Raw genomic sequence first — 23,574 nt, 5'->3', positions numbered from 1 at the left:
TTGCAGACTCCATGTTTTGTTTTTTTTTGGCATGATGGTGACGTTGACACTTCGATTTCTAGTGCGGTTATGATTTAAGTCGTTGAGCGGCAGCCTATTAATTATATTATATTATAACCGCACTAGAAATCGAAGTGTCAACGTCACCGTCATGCCGAAAAAAAAACAAAAAAAAAAAAAACATGGAGTCTGCAACACTGACCCATTTCCTGTGTGAAGCCCATTTTAATATACCAATTCCCCTAAACGCTGCCAATACGCCATTATATGGTAGTTGTAAGTTAGAAACACTTTCAGTAAGTTCTGTGGTCGTCCGGAAGACGTCAAATACGTCTACATACGTCAATATGTGTTGGAGATACATCACTCATAGGTTAGAAATAAGTTTTGGGTACGCTAAACATTACCTTAACATGTTTCGACTTATGAGTAACTTACAAGTAACGTGTGTCAATGATCGCATAACGTGCCGACAACTTATGGCCAGCGTATGCGGAACATGTGCGTCATACGCTGGCATACGTCTGAAAATTTTGAGCATGCTTAAAATTTGTCGACGTGCTCGGCGTACTACGACGTATGCCAGCGTGCTTCTGCATGCTTCAGCATGCTCTTAACAGTATACAAAACTTACCCATAACGTATTCGACGTGTGCCAGCACATTCGGCAAATTTTTCAGACGTCGGCATACGCTGGATAAAACGTCAAGGTGTGACAGGGCCTTGACACTTCGATGTCTAGTGCGGTTATGATTTGAATCGTTGAGCGGCAGCCTATTAATTATATTATATTATAACCGCACTAGAAATCGAAGTGTCAACGTCACCGTCATGCCAAAAAAAAGCAAAAAAAAAAAAAAAACATGGAGTCTGCAACACTGACCCATTTCCTGTGTGAAGCCCATTTTTATATACCAATTCCCCTAAACGCTGCCAATACGCCATTATATGGTAGTTGTAAGTTAGAAACACTTTCAGTAAGTTCTGTGGTCGTCCGGAAGACGTCAAATACGTCTACATACATCAATATGCATTGGAGATACGTTACACATAGGTTCAAAGCACGTTACTCATAGGTTAGAAATAAGTTTTGGGTACGCTAAACATTACCTCGACGTGTTTCGACTTATGAGTAACTTACAAGTAACGTGTGTCAACGATCGCATAACGTGCCTACAACTTATGGCAGCGTATGCGGAACATGTGCGTCATACGCTGGCATATGTCTGAAAATTTTGAGCATGCTTAAAATTTGTCGACGTGCTCGGTGTACTACGACGTATGCCAGCGTGCTTCAGCATGCTTCAGCGTGCTCTTAACGTATACAAAACTTACCCATAACGTATTCGACATGTGCCAGCATATTCGGCAAATTTTTCATACGTCGGCATACGCTGGATAAAACGTCAAGGTGTGACAGGGCCTTGGCACTTCGATGTCTAGTGCGGTTATGATTTGAATCGTCGAGCGGCAGCCTTTTAATAGGCTACGCCACGTGATCGTCGGCGATACACTGCCGCGCTATGCATACGTTAGACTATCGTTGGGCATAGGTTGTGAACGCCAACAACACGCTAAGCATTCGTTGGTATAAGTTATCTATAAATTATCGAAACGTTCTGTGTACGTTACTAATACGTTATGCATACGTCCAACTCGTTATGAATACGTCCAAAAACTTAAAAAAAAAACCATCAATAGTTCAGCGTACGCCAGCGTTTTACATACATTTTGATACGTTGCCATACGCTGGCTAAAACGTCAAGGTGTGACAGCGGCTTTAGTAAAGCAGAGGACAGTGAAGAGGTGCGAAGAGAGGAGGTTAGATGAGGGGTAAGGAGAGGGTATAATTTGAAGAGGATTTATATTTCAGGTTACTGAATTCAACCACCAATTATTTTTGAGGTCAACATAGGCCAAAGGTGAACGACGAAGCTGGAATTTCTAAAATCTTCAGTTTTCATCTGATTGACTTGGGATTGGAAGAGCATTTGCATATTTGGTCATTTAATTCAACGACCAATGATTTTTGAGGTCAAATTTGTTTTATGGATTTCGCAAGCTGTATCGTGATATGCATGACATGTTTGTTGTTTTTTTTTTGTTTGTCCGCATAGAATGTGAGTGGTTTTTCTTTACAACCACTTGTCGGATTGACACACAATTTTCACTACAGGAGCGACTACTCGTGTAGAATGTTTGAATGATAGTTATGACATGATAGGTCACGTGGTGTGACAGCCATGTTGGAAAAAAGGAAAAACTTTGGTCCTCTGTATCTACGAAACCGCAACATGGAAAAATTTAAACTTCGTACATTGGAAGTACTCTGCATGTGAAAGAAGTATTTTTTTTGTGTGTGTGTGTGTGTGTGTGTGTGATGTCATAGGTTCCTTCATTATGTCATAATTGCATACAAAGAATGCTGCGTGCAATCAGTATGAAAAATTTTGAGGGTCATCCTGATGAATTGGTCAACAGAAAAAAAAAATCGATGACATCATCAGCCATGCGGTTTGCCAGCCATATTTATTGTTGTTGTTTTTTTAACCTTCAGATATCCTCTTTTCTGAAATGGCTGAACAGATTGAGGTGAAACTTTCCAGTTATGACCACCTATCCACGAGGAACAAAATGCTCCCACCTATGATGCTATGTGTCATGTTTTGGCAACCATGTTGGATTTACCCTCAAACCTTTTATAAAAATCTTCTCCAGAATGGCTGGACAGATGGAGGGGAAACTTCACGCATGTTCCCGAAGCCGTGGGGATACCAGGGTGTTCATGAGTGAGTGACAGGTCACGTGGTCTGGCAGCCATATTGGATTGAACAATAATCTTTAAATAATTCCTTCTCTTAAACCGCTTCATCGATCGACGTGAAACTTCATTATTATGATCTGTTGGTGATGGGGAATGTATGTTTCACATATAACCCTGATCGGACGCATGGTCTGGCAGCCAGAATTATTGAATTTTTTTTTGAATCTGCATTCTTTTTTAAAATTTATTTATTTATTTATTTTTAAAATGAGGCTCTCTTGGCTGTGCCTGGGATGGGTTTGAGGGTAGAGGAGTAGCAGCTGAAACCCGAATCCTATCCAGGTTCCTCATGATGACGTCATCTTTGCCTTTTGCTTGTGTTTTTTTTTGCAAAAAAAAAAATCTTTGCATTTTTTTTACATCTTGTTTCATCACAACGACTTTAATAAATTTGGATTTGGACAGGATTTGTCAGTGGGGCAAATGCAATCAAGTTGAGTTGAATGCTTCTAAAGCTCAATTTCATCCTATTTCTCTTTTTATAATCCTTCTCCACTTTTCCATCACTTGTGAAGGCCAAACAATTTTACCTCTCAACACACTAAACATACTTGGTTAAACTGTAACATCGCATCTTTCTTGGAAACCTCACATTGTACAAATTCTTCTCGTCTTCACAGTTCTCCTATTATAATCTTAAGGATCGATACATACTTGTGCGGAGAACTGATCTGACATCTGGAGAGGTTCGAGCTCTGCATATTTACTTGGCAGAGTCCAGTCTAAAGCAATCCGACGTACAAACTCTCTCAATCTCATCTCAAAGCTCAACTTGCTTGAATTACGCCGTCACGATCGATCTCTTTCCCTTTTCTATAAATATCGCTTCGGTTTCTGCTCCTGAGATCTGGTTGCTTGTATACCTCTGCCATTTGCCACACCACAAAATAATCGGCAAGTCATGACGTCCGATGATGATTGTGTTGCGTTGGTTACTCAGCGGTGGGCCGTGATGGCGTTTGCTTCTCTCCCTTCACCACGAAGCTCTAGAATTCTTTATCTTCTCATATCTCCTAACAGTTATAACCTTCCCTTTTCAACTGGTATGTTTTACATTCCCTCAAAAACTCTTCCATTGTTTTTTCCTTCTCTTCACTTCTCTATTTCTTCAGTTTTTCGTTTCCTTTAGGACCTGTTCTCGATGGCGATCCGTTACTGGAGACTTTAATGCAAAATAGAAATTTTTGAGATCGTAAAATGAGTTTTTTGTGTTTTTTTTTTTTTGATGATATATTTGGATGAAGGTTTAAAGTTTGATTTATAAATGGATTGTTTTGTTTCAGATTTTATTGTGAAGGTGAAGTCCGAGTTTGTCGATGATTCATTCCCTCAAGACAAAGGTTTGAACCACAAACACATTGTTGATGTTGTATTTTGTTTCTGATAATAATGTTACAATCTAAAGTAAACTTGACCACTGTATATCTGGGACTAGTTTTTCTCCCAATGTACAAATTTCCATCAAGTTCGGTGGGAATGAAAATCCCAGCTATGTTATTCATTCCTTCATTCCTGTTTCTCTGATTGTTATTCTGATGCCCATATTCTGTTGCAGAGCATTAGTACTGCTAAAGCAGTTTCTTGGCTATGGTTATACTGGGTGGTTTGCCATCACCTTCCCAACAGTCGTTTTTAGATCCTCGTGGAGGATCTGTTAGTCTGACTCACATTGTTCTTCTTCATCTTCTTCTTGTGGACTTTTTTGTTTCACAGCTTACAGTTTTCATCGAAACTTCCTGAAACTTGGCGTATATATGTAAAAAATACCCTGCGCAGACAGTAACCATCTCCGATTTTGAAAATTCCTCCCATAAAAAAGTTATGATGTCAAAATATCTCCGCTAATGGAAATTGCCCAAAAAATTATCTCCGAAACTAGGCAAGCTTTTTGAATTCTGTTTGCGGGAATCGAACAGGGCATTAGCAGAGATGAATTACCGCACATACGATACATCACTATGACATCATCAATTTTTATGACATCATTCCTATTTTTTGACATGTTTTGTTTCACAACCCAAAGTTTTCATCGGATCTTCGTGAAACTTGCCATATATATGCAGAAAGCCCACGCGCAGGCAGTAACCATCTCCGATTTTGGAAATTCTTCCTAGAAAAAAAATTGACATATCGCCGCAAATGGAAATCGCCTACACCATTATCTCCGAAACTGGCAAGCTGTTTGAATTTTGTTTGCGGAAATCAAGCTGGGCATTAGCATGGATAATTTATCGCAAACCTGATACATCACAATGACGTCATATTCGTTTTTATGACGTCATCATTAAGAGGACGAGGATCTTAACTCATTTGAGCTTGTTTTTTTTGCAAAGAAGTTATGCACAGGAGGAGGCCATTCGGCCCCATCTGCCTGCGCCACACCAATACCACATTTAATAAATTCGTCAATACCCCTTCCCTTCGTGTGCAGCCTTTTGGCTGCTACATGGGTACTCATTCCACCGACCTCGGAGGTATGGCAGGCTGAGTTAACCCCCTGGTGTTAATTCAGTGGCCAACGGGACCTGAACTCAAGACCTGAACTCAAGACCCCAGTATCCCAAGCCACAACCCTAACTGCTAAGCCAACACCAGGTTATAAAAGTGAAATTTGAAATTTATTCAGTGTGAAAGCAATAGCTCGCCTACTCTTCATGAAGGACATTGTGGGATCGCTAACGTCCACCAACTAATGTTGGCAGAAGGGACGCCAAGTTTAACGTCCATCCAAAGAATGGCACACACATTGATGAATCACCCTGCCTGCGAAACACCGGGATGACAGTTTATAGATTTGAACTTTCGGGATTTGAACCACGAGTAAACAGCTTGAAGGTGAGTGTGCATAACTCTCAGGCATCCTGTCAGACCCTGACATTCGTGGGGGATACCTTCCTGAAAATGCCACGAATGTCAAATCCACGAATGTCGGGGCATTGTTTCAATGGGAAAAGGAGGAATAGGTTTCCAGCGGTTCGGGATTTATAAGGAAAAATCAAAAATAACATGAAAAAACACATACGCCTGCTAAAAAACCGAGAATACATGAAGCACAGGATCGCATATGTCGAAGGTCTGGTCAGGTCAGGTAAGGGAGCATGTGCCGCAACAGTGCGTAGCTGCGTCCACATCCCCATCTCCTTCAGATGCTGATCAACCTGCTGCAACCAGGAGGCATGTGGTCGGCCCATTGGCCCCCTCCACATCACAATATACTGTAACAGGTATTTTGATTCGGTCATACTGTGTTTTAATTCGATGTTTTTCTTTCAGGTGTTATTGTTGAAGTGAAGGTGAAATCTGAGTTCGTAGATGGATCATCCTTTCAAGACAAAGGTCAGAATCACAACAGTCTGCTGGTTCCATTGTCACTCGTATATTCACTACTGTATTCGGAACACATGTGTGGAATCCACTGACTCATTGTATGGGAGCTTATTCTCTCCTCCCTCTCCCCCTCTCTCTCTCATTGTTGTTGGATTTGACTTGAGTTCACGTAACACCCAGCTCGATAATAAACCAAACCACTATTTTTCGAGATATTTGTGGAAAACGTTCACGTATCGACAGCTACAATAGAATCGGTCGTTTGCCAACTTTTAATCCCATTAATGGCGATGACATCAAGATACAACGCGGTGACTTTGTTGTTTCAGATGTTGATGGGAATCTGATGGTTGATCCTGAACTGGTGCATTGTTCCCTGAGAGGTAAGTGTCCCAACTTTGAATCGTCATGTAATCGAGTGGGCTAACACACTTCAGGTGTGTTGTATTTCCTCCTCTTACCCCTCCCCCCCCAGTGCTAACAACAAAGATGTCATCAATGAAAGACGAAGGTAAAAAAAAAACAAAAAACTAATTAATGACCCAAGGCCGTGAGTTGGTGCCAGGCCGTGAGTTGGTCCTCTCATCTGGTAGATTTGCTGCTGAGATTGTGACTGCCTGGGGAAGGTTGGGTGAGTGAGCAGCACATTGGAGACCGAAGGTAACTGTTATGAATCGTTGTGGGGTGAAGATTTGATTGCCATCCAAGCATTGGAAACGTGCGCCGAGTTTAGGATGCGGATATTTTTGGGGATTGGAAGCGATTGAGACCAAGAGCGCAAACATCTTTGGAAGTTTAAAACAACAGCAGGCTCTGGAGACTGAGCAACTGCTTTTAGAAAGGGAGAAAGATGAGAAAGAGTGGATAAAATGCTCGATACTGGCAGAGAGATGGAGGTTAGAAGGCTCGATGATGAAAGCGAGATTGATGTGAAAAGGCTCGAGGCTGCAATAAAGATTATGGCGAGAACGTCTGGGCCGAAGTGGAATTGAAGTGTCTCAAGGTACATTGTGCTGAAGTCTGTTGCCCAGAGAATATGAATAACGTTTTACAGGCTGGAGCTCCTTGTTCCTTGTTTTTGTTGTTTAGAGAAGGATGAGCTGGAGAGCGATCTTCTGAGGTTTGAGAGGTACAGAGGGTTGGACGGAGTTCGATTGTCCCCCTTGCTCAGTGCTTTATGGGCTGGTAAAGCACTCTATGCAGATTCCTGGCTGTTAGAGGTGGCAACTGTTGATCACCACCAGTTAACAAAGTGTTTTCACATGGTTTGATTGAATCGAGGATGGTGTCAGGACTAAGATCATGTTGTTGTTGTTTTTTTTTAGACACAACAGTTTGGGTAGAGGCTTGACCAATTTTTCGTTATCTTATCGAGTTCAGGCAAGTCGTGTACGAATTATCCTTACATCATGATCGGATTTCTCCAAACATTGCTATACTGCACTGCTTAGTGACGCTCTGGTCGAGACCGCTTGGTTGAAGCCTTTTACCCATCCATCCAGCGCATACAAGTCTGCCTCTTCTTCGTTAACCCGTTCCCATCATAGCTAATGTCTTCCAACCTCCAAAGTATGACAGTTTCTGTTTTAGCTGAAGGTGGATGGAGGTTGTGTTTTCCCCCCTGTTCGTCTGTCCGTCTGTCTGTCTGTATGTATGTCTGTCTGTCTGTGTGAGCATGATATCTCAAAAAGTTGTGGACAGATTCGGCCATAACGACATGGACAAGTTGGGTGTGTGACAAGGAAGAATTCAATGATTTTGATGAAGATCCAAATCCAGATCTGGATCCGAGAATTTATAAAGTGATTCTTCACCTTTGAGTAATGGGGAGACAAATAATTTATTATGCAGCACGATATTTCAAAACTTTGTGGACAGATTCTGACAAAACCTGGTGGATGCGTTGGGTCGGTGGGAAGAACAAGCTAATTAGATTTTGTTTCAGGTACGGATACAAATGCGGCCTTTAAGTCAGGTCAGGTATGGCAGCATGCATCGGAGCAACGTATCACTGCGTCCACTTTCCGCCAGTAATGCAGGGGCCTCCGTCTGGCCATCCCCCAGGCAGATGCCTCGCCCAACCCCATCTCCTTGAGATGCTGATCAACCCGCTGCAATCGTGAGGCGCGTGGTCGGCTCATTGGTCTCCTTCACTCCTCCACTCACAAGACTCCATAACGAAGAGAATCTGGTGAGCAGGATCAGCATCAGAAAATGAGGTACATGTCCATACAGCTGCAGCTGATGCTCACGGAATATGCAGGTAACAAATCTCATTTGAGTCTGTCTCAGCAACTGCTCGTTGGACACAAAGTCTGACCAGCGATAGCCAAGGACTCTTCAAAAAGACCTGGTACTAAAGGAATTAAGTCTGTCTCAGATCCCTGGTCAGAGTCCAAGTCTCACATCCATCAAGCAAGACTAGAAGCAGCAAGGACCTGAAGACTCGGACTTCCGTCCTGCGGCACAGGTATCGGCAGCGCCACACCCCATGATCCAGTGAATCCATGACTCCCCAGGCCTGACCCAGACGTTTGTTGACCTCTGGCTCACAGCCAGCAGAGACATGAATATCACTGCCAAGGTAAGTGAATCTCTCCATGACCTCAACATCCTTGCCACAAACAGGCAAAGACAGGACAGCAGTATCCAAGATGTCAATGAAAGCCTGGATCTTTTTTTTGACCCAGGAAACCCGTAATCCCAGCGGTTCCGAATCCTCAATCAGCATATTGAGGGCCCCCAAAAGGATATCCAGCAAAGATGACTGCATCATCTGTGAAATCAATGTAAGAGATCTTGACATTCCAAAACGATACACCACAGCTTGATCTCTCTGACATCCTCCCCAGAATCCAGTTCATGCAAGCGCTGAAAAGTGTGGGGGCCAGTACACACCCTGACAAACTCCAGTAACAAGTGGAAATTTATCAGCGATGGTATCATCACATCTCACAGCACTCCAAATACCAGAGTATAGTTCAGACATCAGATTGATCAGTTTTGGTGGCACGCCACGAAGATTAAGAATCCTCCAGAGGGCATCCCGATTCATGAAATCAAACTCATTGCAGAAATCAACAGAGATTGAATGCAGCCCCTGCCAAAACTCTCTTCTATGTTCTTTGAGGACCTGAAGAGCAAGGAACTCTTTCAAGAATTATCTGAGCGAAGACCTTGCCCGGCACTGAGAGTAGCGTCAACCCTCGGTAGTTGCAGTCCTGGCAATCACCATTCCCTTTCCAGAGAGGGACAGCAAGGCCCCTCTTCCAGTCAGTTGGGATGATGCCTGTATTCTAGGCAGAGCACAGAACTGCATGCAACAACATGAGTACAGAATTTCCACCAGCCTTGAGAAGTTCAGCATGGATGCCACAAATCCCAGGAGCTTTACCCCATTTCAACTGGTTCACCGCAGCCTTTGTTTCCACAAACGAAGGTGGATCGCATTTGTTTGGAGAGTCAGCAACAGTGATTGTAACACCCCTGACGTCCAAGTCGACAACTGGTGGATCAGCCTGGTACAGCTGCTCAAAGTAACCGGTGCAATGGGCCTTCACTTTGGACTCCTCTGTCAAGAGCCCACCGCCCTCCGCTCTAACTGCAGTACACCGAGGGACGGGCTTGAAGGAACGCAATGTGTGAATTCCCCTGTAATCAGTATGAGAACCACTTGACCACAGGTAATATTCTATCCCCTCACAGAATCCTCACACAGAGGCCTCCTTGGCCACCTTGAGTGCACGTACAGTTTTACGCCTCAGCTCCCCGAACAGCTCTGCCATTCAGCCTGGCCCTGCAACTCTGGTCAATGGTATCCAGTGTCCCTTGAGAGAAATTCTTCTTCGCCCTACGGTGAGTTCCAAGACATCCACCAGCTACTTCAAGGATGGTGGTCTTGAAGGCACTCCACAACTCTTCAGGATTCCACAAAGCTGTCAGGCCCCTCACCCTTCGGTTCTGGATCATCCTCCAGTGACCATCAATGAGCACTTGGGCAATCTCCTTTGCCACACCACCAGCATTGGAATACCAAGTCCAGCGATGAGTTTGTGGGCAATGAAACCATGAACCAAGTCCATGACTTCTTGCAAAGTCAAGGAACTTAGTGCTATTCTGGTCCACAGTTCCAGACCCATGGGGACCAACACACATCTCATAACCATCCCTGTCAGTTCCAGTTGATGCATTGAAATCCCCCAAGACAAGAAGAGTATCTCACCTGGGGCACTGATCAACCACAGACTCGAGCATGGCATAGAATGTGTCCTTCATGGTGAGATCACTCCCCGCAGTCTGAGCATATCCAGAGACCAGGGAAATGACACCCAAGGAGTGACGAATCCTTAGTCTCATAATACGCTCGTTATCCTGTATTACCTCAATTATCATTGGATTCAGCTTATTAGACAAAGATACAGCAACTCCTTGGGCTTGGTAACTATCTAACCATCAGAGCAACCAGGCCAATAGTACTGTAGGTGTAACCACCCGCCATGATCTCGCCACTATCCGGTCTTCGAACCTCAGAGTGCTGCTTGAGCAAAGACCTTGCCTGGCACTGAGAGAGAACCTCAGAGAGAGAGAGAATGATGTTCAAACGCTTGAGCTCAGATGATAACAGAGACAGGTGATCATCGTCTCTTCGGGATAGGACATTCCAGACACCCACCAGAAGAGACCGCCTCAGGTTAAACAAGGAGATCGCTATCTGGTGGACGACACCTCAGCACCACTCTGACACACAGTACCGCAATGTGACCGCAATCCAACCTATAACAGGAATACGAAAATCATAAACTGTTTATCCTGGTGGAGGTATGCACTCTACCGAGTGCCGTTCCAATTTTATTTTTTTATTATTATTCTCTCCTCCTTCCCCTTTTTTGTCAGGTCAAGCCAGATTAGATTTGTGACTTGCTGCAGGTATCATGTAAACCTGTACTTACTTGTTCCATGGTCGGGTTGTCGGCGACTAAACCGTCTCCTCCACCAGTTTTTCTGGTGAGGAGGGTGTTTGAATATGGACACCCAGCAGGATTAAAAACAAAACCTGTCAAAGGGCGGAGGAGCTCCTGGTGAGCCAACGGCCATCCAAATCTAGTGCCCAACTGTGTCTGCGGACGTCCTCCTGCAGTTTGGTTAAGTCTTATGAGGAGGTTGGTGGCAGGATTTGCACTCCGGCAACCGTAAAACCCTTCATTCCGCAAAACACGAAAACGCAAAGAAATCTGAAAACCCACTCTGTGGGAGTACCTCCTGTGCAGCTTCCCTTCGCAGGGCAGCTCACCGGATGACGGGATTGGGGCAAAGCCTTCGGGACCCCCAATCTTTGATGACAGGAGGGAAACGACAGGGTTCCATTCCCGGGTCAGATTGCGGGAGAGTGTGTCGGAGTGGTGCTGAGGTGTCGCCCACCAGACGGCGGTCTCCTTGGGTTAACCTGAGGCGGTCCCTTCGGGTGGGTGCCTGGAGTGTCCTTTCCCTAAGAAAGGATGATCACCTGCTCTGTTGTCAACTGAGCTCAAGCGTTTGAACATCGGTATTGCAGCACTTTCTGAGGTTCGGAGACCGGATTGTGGCGAGATCATGGCGGGTGGTTACACCTACTGTTGGTCTGGTTGCTCGGATGGTTACTGTGTCCAAGGAGTTGCTGTAGCTATGTCCAATAAGCTGACTCCAATGATAATTGAGGTAACACCGGTCAACGAGCGTAATATGACACTAAGGATTCGTCATTCCTTAGGTGTCATTTCCCTTGTCTCTGTTAATGCTCCAACTGACGCGAGTGATCTCACCGTGAAGGACGCATTCCATGCCACGCTCGAGTCTGTGGTTAATCAGTGCCCCAGGCGAGATACACGACTAGTCTTTGGGGATTTCAATGCATCGACTGGAACTGATCAGGATGGTTATGAGACGTGTGTTGGTCCCCATGGGTCTGGAACTGTGAACCAGAATAGCACTAAGTTCCTTGACTTGGCAAGAAGTCATGGACTGAGGGTGGCCAGTTCATGGTTTCAGTGCCCATATGCTCGTCGCTGGATTTGGTATTCCAATGCTGGTGGTGTGGCAAAGGAGATTGACCATGTGATCGTTGATTGTTGCTGGAGGATGATCCAGTACTGCAGGGTCTACCGGAGTGCTCAGTTCCTCAATCCTGACCACTGGCTTGTTGTAGCAACTCTGAAGTTGCACCTTAAATCCAGGAGAATGGCACCATCCCAGCCTCGGCTGGATGTTGGCAAGCTTAAGGATGAGAGGGCAGCTGAGGAGTTTGCGAACAAGCTGAGTGGAGATTTGGGGGGTGTGACTGCTTTGGGAGGTCCTGAAGAGTTGTGGAGTGCCTTCAAGACCACCGTCCTTGATGTTGCCGGTGGTTGTCTTGGAACTCACCGGAGGGTAAAGAAGAATTTTGTCTCTCAGGACACTGGATACCATTGACCAGAGTCGCAAGGTCAGGCTGAATGGCAGAGCTGAGCTGTTCAGGGAGCTGAGGCGTAAAACTGTACGTGTGCTAAGGGTGGACAAGGAGGCCTATGTGTGAGGAATCTGTGAGGAGGTAGAGCATCACCTGTGGTCAAGTGATTCTCGTCCTGCTTGCAGGGGAATTTGCGCATTGCGTTCATCCAAGCCCATCCCTCGGTGTACTGCAGTTAGAGCAGAGGGTGGTAGGCTCTTGACAGGAGTCCGATGTGAAGGCCCGATGGACCGGTTAATTTGAGCAGTTGTACCAGGCTGATCCACCAGCTGTCGAGTTGGACGTCAGCGGTGTTACAATAACTGTTGCTGACCCTCCAATCCAGCTTCGCTTGTGGAAACACAGGCTGTGGTGAACCGGTTGAAATGGGGTAAAGCTCCAGAGATCTGTGGCATCCATGCTGAACTTCTTGAGGCTGGTAGAAATGCTGCACTCGTGTAGTTGGATGCAGTTATGTGCTCTGCCTGGAACACAGGCATCATCCCAACTGACTGGAAGAGGGGCCTTGTTGTCCCTCTCGGGAAAGGGAAGGGTGATCGCCAAGACTGCATCAACTACCGAGGGGTGACGCTGCTCTCAGTGCCGGGCAAGGTCTTTGCTCAGATAATTCTTGATAGGGTTCGCCACCATCTGCTTGAGCACCAGCGTCCAGAGCAGTCAGGCTTTTCACCAGAGGTCAACGATTGTCCGTATCCTTGCTCTTCGGGTCCTCGCCGAACGCAGACGAGTTTCGGCAGGGGCTGCTTGCAGCCCTTGTTGATTTCTGTAAAGCATTTGATTCAGTGAATCGGGATGCCCTCTGGCGGATTCTTGGTGTTCGTGGAGTGCCACCAAAACTGATTGATGTGATGTCTGAACTATACTCTGCTACTGAGAATGCTGTGAGATGTGGTGATACCATCTCTGACTTTATTTCCATTTGTTCCTGGAGTTCTTCAGGGCTGTGTACTGGCCCCCACAATTTTCAGCACTTGTATGGACTGGATTCTGGGGAGAATGTCAGAGAGATCAAGTTGCGGTGCATCATTTTGGAATGTCAAGATCTCTGACCTTGATTTCGCAGATGATAGTTATCTTTGCGGAGACTCTTGATATCCTTTTGGGGCCCTCGAGATGCTGAATGAGGTGTCGGAGCCGCTGGGATGATGGGTTTCCTGGGTCAAAACTAAGATCCAGGTTTTCAATGACATCTTGGATGCTGCTATCTTGTCTGTACCCATTTGTGGTGAGGATGTTGAGGTTACGGAGAGATTCACTGACCTTGGCAGTGATATTCATGTCTCTGCTGGCTGTGAGCGAGAGGTCAACATCCAGTTGACCTGAAGGTTTAGTTAAGTTAAGTTGAGCTCCCTCTTCTCCGACACTTGGAGTGCGTAGGTGTTTTTTCGTGTACAAATAATTATTTCTTCCTGTATTCCCTCCCGTTTGTTAGAACATACCTTCACCAATTCACTCGGTCTCTGAGTGATTAGAGATGTTTTGATCGCAGGCCGCATCGATTATAAACGTCCGTGAAAGGTTTGTTGCGCTTTGTGCTCAGTAGAAATGTACCATCAAGAATTGTGTTAAATCGCATCTCTGACCTAAAACTTTTAAAAACCACAGTTTGCCATGGATGCTCGCTTTCCATCAACCATTCTTTTTTTCCAACTTCAGTGCCAACTCACCCCCCTCACCCCTCACTCTCACTCTCAAAGCAACCATCCCACTCTTCTCCCTCCAAGCCTCCCTCTCACCTCTTTCAAAAATTCCCCCCTCACCTTTCTCCCACCTTTCATCCCCCTCACTCTTCCTTCTCTAAGTTGCCCCCCTCTCATCCACCAACCTGCCTCCCTCCACTGCCCTCTCACCTCCATCTCTTCACTCCACCTCCTCAAATACTCAACTGCCATCTTCCTTGTCTCTCTTGTCCCCCCTCTCTCCCAGCACCACAGAGCCTTTTCTCCTCCTCATTCGGCCCCCTCCCTCGCTATTCTGCAATACCCCACACCTCCCCTTCAGCAACCCTCCTTACCTCCCCCCTCGTCCCTCGTCCTACCCTCCCCCGCCCCCTCCACCTCCTGCACCCAAATCCTCCTCCCCTACCTCTTCATTAAAAGTGTGGACCTCAAATATCCGGGGCCTTCGCTCAAACCTTTCAGATCTTTCCATGCAGGTTGCCACTGACAAACCAGACATTATCTGCCTAACAGAAACTTTCCTCTCCCAAGACGTGTCTGACTCCCAAGTATCTCTCCCTGGTTACTCCCTCTTACGGTATGACAGACCTGAGCCTCGTCCTGGTGGAGGTGTTGCTCTCTTCATCAAAGACTCTATTCCTCACTCTCCCTGCACTGCTCTCACTCCCCCACACCCCCAGGAATACCTCTGGCTTCGGCTTCCCCTCCACTCCCACCTGATGTTTATATGTGTACTGTACCGTCCACCGAACAGTGATGACTCCATCTACACCTCACTCTCCGAAAACATGGACCATCTTCTATCTTCTCATCCAAACTCTCTCTTCCTCTTATGTGGCGACTTCAATTGTCATCACTTGCCAGTTGGCTAGGTGTGGGTACCTCTCTCACCTGCCATGGGACATCAGCAAAAGCTTTCTGTGACTCATTGGGACTGACTCAATCGGTCAACTTCCCGACCCGGATCTCAACCAATGGTACTCCATCTCTTCTGGATCTGATTTTGACAAATTTCCCTGACAATATCTGCTGCTCTTCCTTCGCTCCAATTGGTTCTTCTGACCACGTCCTTGTTAAAGTGGACATCTCTCTGGCTGTTATCAGAGAACCACCTCACCGCCGTCGAGTCTGGCATTTCACTCAAGCCGACTGGCAGGGTCTCGAGCAGCCATCAAACTTACAGACTGGTCTCCTATCACTACTTTCTCAAACATCAACTCATCCTGGGAATTCTTTCAAAGAAACTTGCTCTCCCTCATGCACAGATTTATCCCCTCTCGTGTTCAGTTGTCTTACCCTTCCTCCCGCCCTTGGTTTACTGAAGCTTGTGGCGAGGCAGTTGTCCTGAAACAACTTGCCTTTGCCTCATGGAAAGCAAACCCAACTGAGGGCAATCTCAGTTCTTTCCACAAAGCTCGGAACAAGTGTGTAGCTACCCTCAGGAGAGCCAGAAAACAACATCTTTCTCATCTCAAGTCTGAACTCTCAAACCTCTCTCCCTCCTCAAAATCCTGGTGGCGTTTAATCAAATCTGTTTCTGGTGTATGTTCCCCCTCCATCCCCTCCCTTACCTCAAATGGCCGCACTGCTGATTCCACACGTGATAAAGCTGAATGTCTAAACTCGGTGTTTGCAGCTAAATCTTGTGTCCCAAACCCATCACTATCTCTACCCACTTTACCCAGTCGCACCCAACTGTCCCTGGACTCTGTATCCTTTTCTCCTGACAAGGTGGAGAGCTTGCTTTCAAACCTCGAGTCAGATTCTGCAACCGGTCCAGACGGCATCAGCCCACGTGTCCTCAAAGCCTGCTCTTCTGCTCTTGCTCACCCTCTCTCTGTTCTATTCACCCCCTCATTTTCCCAAGGTCATCTGCCATCTGCTTGGAAATCTGCTAACATCACTGGCCTGCATAAAAGGTGCAAAAACAGATCCCTGTAACTATAGACCAATCAGCCTTCTCCCAATCATCAGCAAGGTTATGGAATCCATCATCGCTTCAGACATGAAATCCTTCCTCTTCTCCAATGGCTTGATTTCCAATCATCAATTTGGTTTCAGACCAGGTCACTCTACCCTAGATATGCTGCTACTGCTCTCCCATCAATGGATGGAGGTCCTCAATGCCAGACAGGAAATCCGAGCCGTATCCCTGGACATATCACGTGCTTTTGACACAGTCTGGCACCCTGCCCTACTCACCAAACTCTCTTCCCATGGTATTCAAGGCCATCTCCACTCATGGCTCGCAGACTTCCTCTCCTGTCGCAGTCAACGTGTGGCCCTAAATGGAGTTCTTTCATCCCCTCTTCCTGTGCAGGCTGGAGTTCCTCAAGGTAGCGTTCTGGGCCCTGTTCTTTTTCTGGTTTTCATCAATCATCTCCCGGTGTCTCTGGTTAAATCTCTATTTCTCTTTGCCGATGACTCCACCCTCTGCCGTACCATCTGTCATCCCTCAGACCGGCAAGCAGCAGCTTCTTCGCTCACTGCAGATCTGGATAAAATCACAAACTGGTCCAACACGTGGAACATGTCTTTCAATCCAGACAAATCTCACACTCTCACTATGTCTCTTCGAAAGGACCGTTTACAAAACCCCCATCCACTTTCTCAACAATCCTCTGGAAGAAGTCTTTTCTTTCAAGCTTCTGGGTCTCACTATCTGCCATGACCTTTCCTGGGAAAGTCACATTTCCAACCTTGCCTCAAAAGCCAGTCGCCGACTGGGAATCCTCCGTCGTGCAAAGTCCTTCCTCGGCCCTCTTGAGCTCCTGACCACTTACAAAGCTTTTGTCCGTAGCCTGATGGAGTACTGCTCTCCCCTCTGGGCTGGTGCTCCTGCCTCCCACCTTTCTCGACTTCACGCTGTCGAAACCAGGGCTTTTAAGATCATTGGCATCTCCCGCAATGAAGCTGAGTCTTTGGGCCTCTCACTCAATCACCGCAGGTTGGTCGGTGGTCTTTCTGTCTTCTACCGACTCCTCTCCAGCCTTGCCCCCCTTGCTCTCTCTGTGATTTGTCCCAACCACATTTCCACAGGGCGCTCAAGGTCCGCCAACAACCCCCTTCTGGTAAAACTACCAAAATCACGAATCACTGCTCATCTTCACTCTTTCATTTCTCTTTTTTCCCGCCTTTGGAATAAACTTCCTCACTCTATTCTTTCCCATTCTTCCCTCCAGGCTTTCAAAACAGCTGTTCACCACCACCTCTTATCTTCCCCCATCCAAATCCTCGATCTTTTCTACCCCCGATAATCCACCCAAGCCCACTTCCTTCAATTCTCCTGCTTTCCTTCCTGAAAGTCCCTTTAATGTCCATCTTCCCCTCGCCATGTTCCCCGTCCCATCCCCATCCCTCCCCCTTCCACAGTTCACCTGTGTCTGTTCCCCAATGTTTTGTCCCTTCCACTCCCGCCCCTCTTGTCTCATGCCTCCTTGCTGTGAGTTGTGTGTTAGCTCTCATACGAGCCTCGACCAAGGTATACAAAAAAAAAAAAAACAAAAAAAAAAAACCTGCATCCGATCCGGGTGACCATCACTTGGATTGCTAATTATGTGACCCGTGACCCACCACGGTACCACCAATGCATCGCCCGACCCACACGGGTATTCCACCACAGTCAGTAGGTAACGGTAAATAGTCCTGAGACCCTGCTTGGTGTGCCAGAATCAGTTGGTTGGCGTGACTGCTTTAGTGTGTGTGTGTTTGTGTGTTACACACAAGTTTGACACTTTTTATTAATCGTACAGTACCGGCTGGTCATAAAATCGAAGATTTTAATTCAAAGGATATTGCTGTAATTAACCGATGTTGATTTCACAACTAATTGATCCTTTGTTCAACTTCATTTAAAATGAAAACCTCAAAACATAGTTCCCTTACCAAAAGCAAGAACCTTCATCTGTAAGCAATTGACTGGTTTCCCGACCGCTCGGATCATCGGTTTTCCTTGATCCTGTATTTGTTGTGATTTTCTTTTATTAACTTTTATTTTATTTTGTATACCTTGTCGAGGCACGAATGAGACCTCTGCACGTATGATTACTGAAATGTCTCAAATCTGGATTTTTGTTTTTCTTCTCATTTTCATTCGTTTTGTTTTTTTTTATTTGCACAATGTTCGTTGAAATGAAGAGCATTTTGCGTTTGAAGCAGAATAACATTTTAATTGTCAAACTTCTTTGTTATTTATTATTATTATTATTATTATTATTATTATTATTATTATTATTTTGTTGGAGGTTTTAGCCTGGTGTTGGCACAATGGTTAGGGCAGCAGCTTGGGATCCAAAAGGTCCTGAATTCAAGCCCCGTTGGGCCACTGAACTAATACACCAGGGGGTTGACTCAGCCTGTAATCCTTCCGAGGTCGGCGATATGACTACCAGTATACTGGGCCGGTGTATACCCCGGTTAAAATAGGTGTACCATATCCCTGTGTCATAAGAGGCGACCAGGGTTGCGTCAGGAAGGGCATCCGGCGTAAAACATGTGCCAAATCACTATGCGATCATACGGATGATCCGCTGTGGCGACCCCTAACGGGAGCAGCCGAAAGAAGAAGATTTTGTTGGAGGTTTGACCGTTAAATTTTATTATTATGTTTTTTTTTTGTATTCATTTTATCTCTTTCCTGAAATGACTTTAGATGACATTGTTTGTAGGTGAAGTTCATCCAGTGAAGATGGAATGTTTTCAAAGTGACTCGCATCAAAGTTCTCAGGACGCTCTGAGTAATGAGTGTGCAAAGCAGGAACTTTGTGAGTCCACTCACATGGAGCTGAAAAACCCTGCACAGCTACTTGAAGGTAAGCAGAGCCATGCACAGAACACACAGCATTGCTCTTCTAGTTTTGTTCACTTAACAATGAAAAGCTTAGGTTCTCTACATCATGTTGAAGGATGGATCCACTTGTATAGTGTGCACACACTCAAGCTTGCTTCTGTAATGAGGACATCTGTTGTATTCTGAAGTACCAAGCACATTTTATGGACCTTATTTGTGTGTTTGTAACTTGGCAATGAGCAGGAACCTGAAGCGAAAGGTTTAAGATTGTTTCATCAATCCACACCATCATCTATAAGAGGTGTGCGTGTGTGTGTGTGTGTGTGTGTGTGTGTGTGTGTGTGTGTGTGTGTGTGTGTGTGTGTGTGTGTGTGTGTGTGTGTGTGTGTGTGTGTGTGTGTGTGTGCGCGTGTGTGTGCACGCGCGTGCGTGCGTCACCATTTTCTCAGACATAGCCAAATGGATCTTTGTCAAATTTTCAGAGGTTCTTCAGTGAGTGCCAGGAAGTGTTTTAGGCAAAAATTTTGAAACTTCAAAAAAAAAAAAAGGTTGATTTTTTTGGGGGGGAGGGGAGGGGGTGGGGATTTTATTTGGAAATTGCTCAATAGTACCTAAGCCTTTGTAGCTATGAAAGGTAATATTAAATGATCCCTGACCCCATTCCTTCATGGGTGTAGGGAAGTGTTTTAGGCCCCCACAAAAAAGAAGAAAAAAAACAAAAACAATTTCATTTCTTCAAAATTAGAATATCACTGAGCAATGCCAGGTACCCTTGCTAGTAAGTGAAAAAACTTCAGTGTTAAGTTTATGAGGATAAGTCAAAGTTTGAAAAGTTAGTTTTGATATCAAGACACTGAAAACCAAAAGTGTGTTCATGTTTTTTGCACAATGCTGCAAAAGGTAATAGCATTCCATTAAAGATCCTTCAAACTTGCAAAGCCTTCTGTTCAAGTGTAATTTTAAAAATTAATTCCTCTGGAACTGACTGTGCATTCCAAGGCATCGTGTTTTTGTTTGTCGGTAATTAAGGGATCCAATGTACATGTTTAGATTTATTACATGGTACGTAGATTGGTCTCATCTGTGGTGCCCCCTCATGGACATTCAGGAGGGATGTGCCTGTCTCCCTCAAAGGTGAGAGACATTGTGCGGTCGACTTGACTTGTGTAAAGTGGAGGGGATAGTGTACCTTGCATCACAAAAGGGGGATGAGGATTCCTGAACTGTCTTATTATTTGCCAATGTTTCCTGAACTTTCGTGCTTGTGTTTAGAAAATGAAATTACTCAAGATAAACTTGGATCTGTTCATAATAAAATTACACTGACATGACACAATAAGTCCGAATAAAATACCCCAATTCTGTGCAGGAGAACTCGAGACGTCATATAAGTGAGGGAATTGTCATACTAAATTCCATCCTCTGCATGTTTTTATTTGTTGATGGTGAAGAATCACTTAAGAAACACAAGTAAAAGAGCAATCAGAGATTTCAGACCCTCGCCAAGACTTTTGTGTGGAGTTTGTGTCGTTTTGTGTGGTGTATTTGATGTGTATTTTTGTACTGGTCGTTGTGTAATTAATAAGAGACATAATTAGAACTGCCACTTCATAACTTCTGGAAGTGATGATCGGGTACCAGGACTTCCCACTTTGATGCAACCCTGCTTTGATTGGACACCTGACCCTGACTCATGATGTTTAGTATTATTCAGTTGAATTCAGAATGGGATTGAAATAAATTTCAGTTTTAGCTGCCACTCCTCTACCCTCAAACCCATCCAGGCACAGCCAAGTGAGCTTAATTAAAAAAAAAAAAAACCAAGATCAAAAAATCAATAATTCTACCCAGCAAACCACGTGTCCGATCACGTGACCGATCAATATGGCTGCAAAACCATGTGACCAATGACATCATGTTTGTGAATGTTTTGTTCCTTATGGACAGGTGGTCATACCTGTGAAATTTTGCTTCGATCTGTTCAGCCGTTTCAGAGAAGTTGATTTTTGAAGGTTTTTTAAAATATATTTTTTTAACAATATGGCTGCCGAACCATGTGACCGATGTAAATTTTTTTTTTCTGTCGACCAATTTATTCCTAAATGACCCTCACAAATTTTCATACTGATCGGATGTAGCGTTCTGTGGTGGAGGTTAAAAAAATTTCCATAGGTGTCATGGAAGTGGGGAAAGTAACCAGTCCTTTGTCAGTAAAGTCAGTGTTCTTTGCTTGTCAGTTAAATTTTATTCTCCATCCAATTCCCTTCTTCGTTTTTCGTCGTCATCGTCATCGTCGTCATCAACCTGAGTGAGAAGCCTCTGAAGTTATACATGCCATGCTTGCATAAATAATTTTCCATGAGACTGGAGCATACTTTTGGTGCCAACAGATTTTTTTTTTTTGTATACCTTGGTCGAGGCTCGTATGAGAGCTAACACACAACTCACAGCAAGGAGGCATGAGACAAGAGGGGCGGGAGTGGAAGGGACAAAACAGTGGTGAACAGACACATTAGGTGAACTGTGGAAAGGAGAGGGATGGGGATGGAATGGGAAACATGGCGAAGAGAAGATGGACATTACAGGTACTTTCAGGAAGGAAAGCAGGGGAATTGAAGGAAGTGGGCTTGGGTGGATTATCGGGGGTAGAAAAGATCGAGGATTTGGATGGGGGAAGATAAGAGGTGGTGGTGAACAGCTGTTTTGAAAGCCTGGAGGGAAGAATGGGAAAGAATAGAGTGAGGAAGTTTATTCCAAAGGCGGGAAAAAAGAGGAATGAAAGAGTGAAGATGAGCAGTGATTCGTGATTTTGGTAGTTTTACCAGAAGGGGGTTGTTGGCGGACCTTGAGCGCCCTGTGGAAATGTGGTGGGGACAAATCGCAGAGAGAGCAGGGGGGGCAAGGCTGGAAAGGAGTCGGTAGAAGACAGAAAGACCACCGACCAACCTGCGGTGATTGAGTGAGAGGCCCAAAGACTCAGCTTCATTGCGGGAGATGCCGATGATCTTAAATGCCCTGGTTTCGACAGCGTGAAGCCGAGAAAGGTGGGAGGCAGGAGCACCAGCCCAGAGGGGAGAGCAGTACTCCATCAGGCTACGGTCAAAAGCTTTGTAAGTGGTCAGGAGCTCAAGAGGGCCGAGGAAGGACTTTGCACGACGGAGGATTCCCAGTCGGCGACTGGCTTTTGAGGCGAGGTTGGAAATGTGACTTTCCCAGGAAAGGTCATGGCAGATAGTGAGACCTAGAAGCTTGAAAGAAAAGACTTCTTCCAGAGGATTTTTGAGAAAGTGGATGGGGGGGTTTTCTAAACGGTCCTTTCGAAGAGACATAGTGAGAGTGTGAGATTTGTCTGGATTGAAAGACATGTTCCACGTGAGTAGGGTAAGAATACTGATTCTGGCTCACTTTTCCCCATGTAAATGAATGGGGGATTTTCAGCGATTTATATTTTTTTTCCCTAAAAATAAATCCCCTTTTTATCCCAAGGTATATTTATTTGTCTCCCCTTTTAACCTGGAGGTTGAACCTCATTGAATTGAACACCTGGGGGTTGAACAGCTCACTCATTGAACCTATAAAGATTTGTTCATTCTCAAATTCCTTCAATAGTTTAATTTTCTTTGCACAATAATCCCCATCTAAAATATTGACAAACAAAACATTTGAATCTTTATATTTTTTAAGATACCCCATTTGTGTCATTACGAAATGATAAACTTCTCTTAATGCTCTTGTTTGACCACCTCCTGAGCCACAGGTTATTTTTTGTTAAGCCCCGCCCACTTTTCTTTAAGCCCCGCCCACTTTTGCTAAGCTCCGCCCACTTTTCATAAGGTATTTTTCCTAAGCCACGCCCACTTTTCCTAAGCTCCGCCTACTTTTTGAAGCTCCGCCCACTTTTCATGAGGTATTTTTTCTAAGCCACGCCACATTTCCTAAGCTCCGCCCACTTTTCCTAAGCTCCTTCCACTTTTCATAAGGTATTTTTCTAAGCCACGCCCACTTTTCCTAAGCTCCGCCTACTTTTGCTAAGCCCCGCCCACTCTTACATCATTTCCAGTTCATCTCTGACTCACAAAGAAATCACTAGAAAATTACAGGATGTTATGGTTTTGAAAAATTTCCCAATGAAGGCTTGCCTAGGCTTGCCCAGGAATTTCCAAAGGAAACCACACCCACCAGTCTTTCTCTATAAAAGCTTCAAACCCAGGCTCCATTTTAAACATTTGTTCTTGCTGGCAATGGTGTTCTGTGTGCTTGTCTCAAACTCTCTGTCTTCTATGGAACTAAACCTTCAAGTTGATGAACTGGATTCAAACCTCTTATCTATTGAGGTAAGATTTTTTATTTTCCTATTTTCAAACTTTGATTGAAGCATACTCATTTAATAATTAAATAACTTAATTAATACATTATTATTTTCTCTCACAGGAAATTGTATCTGAAAATACTGCTTTTGCTACAACTTGGGGGG

At 44.9% G+C, this 23,574-nt stretch overlaps 1 protein-coding gene across 1 annotated transcript in view; it reads left to right on the top strand.

Moving 5' to 3' along the window:
- Positions 1 to 23,574, top strand: part of LOC147009154 (uncharacterized) — a 122,020-nt gene that overhangs the window by 48,324 nt on the left and 50,122 nt on the right. Inside the window, 4 exon segments of the mRNA XM_085862984.1 lie at positions 4,108 to 4,164; positions 6,098 to 6,160; positions 6,481 to 6,534; positions 18,979 to 19,122. Coding sequence (XP_085719110.1) covers positions 4,108 to 4,164; positions 6,098 to 6,160; positions 6,481 to 6,534; positions 18,979 to 19,122 — 318 coding nt within the window.

Source organism: Eptatretus burgeri, chromosome 17 (assembly GCF_056783735.1).
Source record: "Eptatretus burgeri isolate ZD-2024b chromosome 17, Ebu_testis_v1, whole genome shotgun sequence".
Taxonomy (NCBI): domain Eukaryota; kingdom Metazoa; phylum Chordata; class Myxini; order Myxiniformes; family Myxinidae; genus Eptatretus; species Eptatretus burgeri.
This window is presented reverse-complemented; position numbering and strand designations above follow the sequence as displayed.